General features: G+C 63.4%; 2 protein-coding genes across 2 annotated transcripts; one reads left to right on the top strand and one right to left on the bottom strand.

Annotated features, from left to right (window-relative positions):
- The first annotated feature begins 116 nt into the window (after positions 1–116).
- Positions 117–2,912, top strand: LOC121352034 (thimet oligopeptidase-like). Its single transcript, XM_041464590.1, has 5 exons — positions 117–362; positions 448–634; positions 892–1,020; positions 1,242–1,378; positions 1,461–2,912. The coding sequence occupies exons 1-5, from the start codon at positions 249–251 to the stop codon at positions 1,614–1,616; spliced, it is 723 nt and encodes a 240-aa protein (XP_041320524.1). The 5' UTR covers positions 117–248; the 3' UTR covers positions 1,617–2,912.
- A 546-nt stretch (positions 2,913–3,458) lies between these two features.
- Positions 3,459–4,017, bottom strand: PLK5 (polo like kinase 5 (inactive)). Its single transcript, XM_041464591.1, has 2 exons — positions 3,787–4,017; positions 3,459–3,710 (listed from the first exon to the last, which is right to left on the bottom strand). Exons 1-2 carry the CDS (start codon positions 3,853–3,855, stop codon positions 3,531–3,533), a joined length of 249 nt encoding a protein of 82 aa, XP_041320525.1. The 5' UTR covers positions 3,856–4,017; the 3' UTR covers positions 3,459–3,530.
- Between the last annotated feature and the right edge of the window lie 12 nt (positions 4,018–4,029).

Genomic DNA, 4,029 nt, shown 5'->3' with positions numbered 1-4,029 from the left:
CCAGCTGTGTGGAGTGGAGGAAGCGCCATGTGCTGGGGCAGGGATGTCATTGAGGGGTCACCAGGGGGGTCACTGGGGGCTCCTCTGAGGATCACAGTGGGGGAGGCCGTGGCTGTGTCTGGCTTTTGGGAGGATCCCTGAGCCTCCTGTCCCTCCCCAGGGAGGGGAAGTACGGACACGCCGCCTGCTTCGGCCTCCAGCCCGGCTGCCTCTTGCCGGACTCCAGCCGCCAAATCTCGGTGGCCGCCATGGTGGCCAATTTCACCAAGCCCACGCCGGACGCCCCTTCCCTGCTGCAGCACGACGAGGTGGAGACCTACTTCCATGAATTTGGGCACGTCATGCACCAGCTGTGCTCTCAGGTGAGGCCTCCCTGCGCTGCCACAGGGCAGGCCGTTGCCCCCATCCCGTTTTCCTGTGGAATTCCGAGCTGGCCGTGTCCCCCAGGCGGAGTTTGCCATGTTCAGCGGGACACACGTGGAGCGGGACTTCGTGGAGGCCCCGTCCCAGATGTTGGAGAACTGGGTGTGGGAGAAGGAGCCGCTGCTGCGCATGTCCAGGCACTACAAGACAGGGAGCCCCATCCCGGATGAGCTGCTGGAGAAACTCATTAAATCCCGGCAGGCGAACACAGGTGGGAGGGAATGGATGTCCCCTGGGCGTGGGGACGGGAAGGGGACACTCAGTGACCTGGCTGGGGACAAAAAAGGCTTTTCCTTGCTCGCTGTGGTGCTGGGCGTTCTGAGGGGGTGGGGGGAAGGAACCCACAGATGTGGGAAGAGAGAAAGTGATGTGGCACGTGAAAGGGACAAAGAGGTGCCACCCACTTCAGTGGCATTCCTGTAGGCAGCATTCCAGCCTCAGTTTCCCTCCTCCTCCTTTTGGGAACAGGGCTCTTCAACCTGCGCCAGATCGTCCTGGCCAAGGTGGACCAGGCGCTGCACACCCAGACCAAGGCTGACCCCGTGGAGGTGTTTGCCCAGCTCTGTGAAGAGGTGCTGGGTGTCCCTGCCACCCCAGGTACGCAGTGCCACCCTCCTGTCCCTCTCAGCCTGCCCTGCACACGTGGCTCAGCAAGTTCCTCCCGGATGGGGACAGTTTCTGCTGGCTCCGGGAGAAGCCTGGAAAGTTCCTCTCTTTGTCCCCTGGGTTGTGAACAGCTGAGCCAGCGCCTGCTGGGACAGCACTGGAGGGGGCTTATCCGTGGGGAGACCCTCTTTTGACCCCTTGTGTCCCCTCAGGGACGAACATGCCGGCCACCTTCGGCCACCTGGCCGGGGGCTACGACGCCCAGTACTACGGCTACCTCTGGAGTGAGGTGTACTCCATGGACATGTTCCACACCCGCTTCAAGCAGGAGGGAATCATGAACTGCAAGGTAGGCACAGGGTTCTGAGTGGGTGACAGGGATGTGGCAGCCAGGACGGGTGTCCCAGCCCTGCCCCCGTGTGTGCCCGCAGGTGGGCATGGATTACAGGAAGTGCATCCTGCATCCCGGCGGCTCCGTGGACGCGGCAGACATGCTGAGGAGGTTCCTGGGCAGGGAGCCCAAGCAGGATGCTTTCCTGGCCAGCAAGGGACTGAAGGTGGAGAGCAACTCGGTGCCTTCAGCCTGAGGTGCTGCTCGGCCCTGGCAGGGGGGGAAGCTCCTGCCCACGCACCTGCCCTCGCCTGGTTCCTGTCACCAAACGCCCCCCGGGCCACCCCTGCCTGGAGCTGCCCCTCCAGGGTCTCACTCTGAGCCTCTCCTGGGCTTTGGGAGCCAGGCTCAGCCCTGAGCCGGGGCTCTGTGGTGACACTGAGGTGACCTGTCCTTGTCACCCCGGAGCTGTGGGTCACCCCCACCAATTGGCTGAACTTTGAACCTGATTTCTGCACAAGGGTGAGTTTTGGCCTCATTTGGAGCCGGGGAGGAGGGGGAGAGGAGTTCCCAAACTTGAATCTTTGTTTTTAAATCCCTTCTCTTTTAAGAAGCCTCGTTGTTGTTGTTGTTGCCACCTTGGCTTGGTTTGTGCCCCAGGTCAGACACATCTGTCACCAGAGCAGGGACAGTCCCGCTCTCCCCATCTTTGGGCAGCTCTTGGCTCTGCAGTAAAGATGGGGAGATCCCAGAGCTCAAAACCCACAGGGAATTCACTGGAACATCCTGCCCTGTGCCCCTTGGGGACCTTCCTGCCTGGCAGGGGGACAGAGGTGGCCAGTGCAGGTGTTCCAGAACAGGGGGTTTGGGGATGTGGCCTCTGTGTGCTGCCAGATGTCCCAGGGCCATCTCAGGGCCATCCTGGGGCCACCCCAGGCCAGCCAGGGGCTCAGGCTGTGGCAGCTGAGGGTGTTGCTGTTGCTGTCAGCTCTGAGCCGAGCTGGGACAGGGCAGGGTTGTGTTTATGACTGAAAACACCGAGCTGACAGCTTCAAACAACACAAATGCCGGGATAAAAATATCCCCTGGGCTCCGTGCCAGGCCTTGAGCTGCCGGCCGGGCTGCGGCGCCACGGGGAGGGACAGCAGCCAGCCCGGACTGTGCCACCTGCCCCGGGCTGTCCCCAGTGTGCCCCGGGACCCTGCGTGGCACAGGGTGTTGTGGCACAAGGTTCCTGACCCCGAGGGCAAAAGCTGAGATTGCTCCTGGCTTGGGAAAAGTCTGGGGTGGGTTCCTTGGGGGCTGAGGAGCTCCAAGGGGGGCTGAGGAGCTTCGGGGGGAGCTGGGGTTTGTGTCCCACCCCTTCCAGCCTCGGGTGTGCATTGTGTGAGGCCATTTGAGGGCTGTGGGATCCATCCCTACCACTCTGCCGTGGTTTGGGGACACCAGTGACAGCCCGAGTGCCGCAGCTCACCGCCACCATCCCACCACTGCAGGCTGTCCCCTGTTCCCTGTCCTTTGTCACCAGCGCGGCTCTGGCGCTGGGACAAAGCTCCCCCCAGTGCAGACAAAGTCGCTGCTGTCACCTCCCTCCCCCAGGCCCCGCTGGTGACACGGGAAGGCCGGTGACAACCCCCGGCCCGTCCCTTCTGGGGGGGTCTAGAAGCGGCTCCTTGGTGCTTTGCTGGGGCCACCTCGAGCATCTTGTCCTTGTCCCCTCCTGTCCGTGTTTTAGGCATGGCCGGGCGGTGCCGGCCCGCGCTGCCCCTGGGTGTTTTTAGTGTCCTGTTTTACCGAGCTTTCAGCGTTTTCTCCGACTCTTCTCTCCCGAGAGAGAGAGAAGTGAAGCTGAACAGGGAAACCACGCACTTTCCTCCCTCCTTCCCAGCCCACAGCTCCCTCTGTCCCCTCTCCAGTGTCCCCACTGCCCACTGGGGGTGACCTGGCACCTCTGCAGTCCCGGGACATGGAGCTGCACCTCCCCATCCCCATCCCAGGCTGGCAGGGAAGAGAGCTCCTTTTTATTTTGGGGTTTGGATTTGGGGGTTGTTTTTTCCTGTTAACAGTTTTAAGGGCAAACTGGTGTGTGTGTGTGTGTGTGTGTGCCGTTCGTACTGGTCACGTCCCACCCCGCTTGTTTCCATGACTGGATTTTAGACGGTTCCCGACACTAATAAAGGTTTTCCTCCGCGGATCTTCGGGCTCGGGTCCTTTGGGGAGGGGCACTGCCACCCGCAGGGGTGACAGTGACACAGCCACACCCCCGCAGCATCCAGCACAGCCGCTCCTGTCCCACGAAGACGGGCACGGAGTGGCAGGCGCGGGGTGGCAGCGTGTGGGGTGTGAAACCCTGGGGAGCGACAGGCCGTGACCCCCCCGTGTCCCTCAGCGTCCCTGCGTGTCCCCCGCGTCGCCCAGCCCCGCACCTGGGTGAGGAAGGGGTGGCACAGCAGCCCCGCCGGGCCGGGCCGTGCCGCGGGCTCGGGGTGCAGCATGTGGGCGATGAGGGCGCGGGCAGGGGGCGACAGCCCGGGGGGCAGCGGGTACCGGCCGCTCCGGATGCGCCGGTAGAGCTCCGAACGGTGGCGAGCCTCGAACGGGGCGTGGCCGCTCAGCGCCGTGTACCTGCGGGGGACCGGCCGGGAGCGTCCCTGGGCTCCCTGCAGGGT

The sequence above is a fragment of the Pyrgilauda ruficollis genome, unplaced genomic scaffold, assembly GCF_017590135.1.
Source record: "Pyrgilauda ruficollis isolate IOZ18807 unplaced genomic scaffold, ASM1759013v1 scaffold1804, whole genome shotgun sequence".
Classification (NCBI taxonomy): domain Eukaryota; kingdom Metazoa; phylum Chordata; class Aves; order Passeriformes; family Passeridae; genus Pyrgilauda; species Pyrgilauda ruficollis.
The sequence above is the reverse complement of the archived record's forward strand: the minus strand, read 5'-3'. Positions and strand labels throughout refer to the sequence as shown.

Coding starts and splice junctions, on each gene's coding strand:
- LOC121352034 (XM_041464590.1), top strand. CDS start 249: ATGGTGGCCAATTTCACCAAGCCCACGCCGGACGCCCCTTCCCTGCTG. Junction 635..891: donor ATCCCGGCAGGCGAACACAG/GTGGGAGGGAAT, acceptor TTTTGGGAACAG/GGCTCTTCAACCTGCGCCAG. Junction 1,021..1,241: donor GGGTGTCCCTGCCACCCCAG/GTACGCAGTGCC, acceptor GTGTCCCCTCAG/GGACGAACATGCCGGCCACC.
- PLK5 (XM_041464591.1), bottom strand. CDS start 3,855: ATGCTGCACCCCGAGCCCGCGGCACGGCCCGGCCCGGCGGGGCTGCTG. Junction 3,711..3,786: donor GCCACCCCTTCCTCACCCAG/GTGCGGGGCTGG, acceptor GTCGCTCCCCAG/GGTTTCACACCCCACACGCT.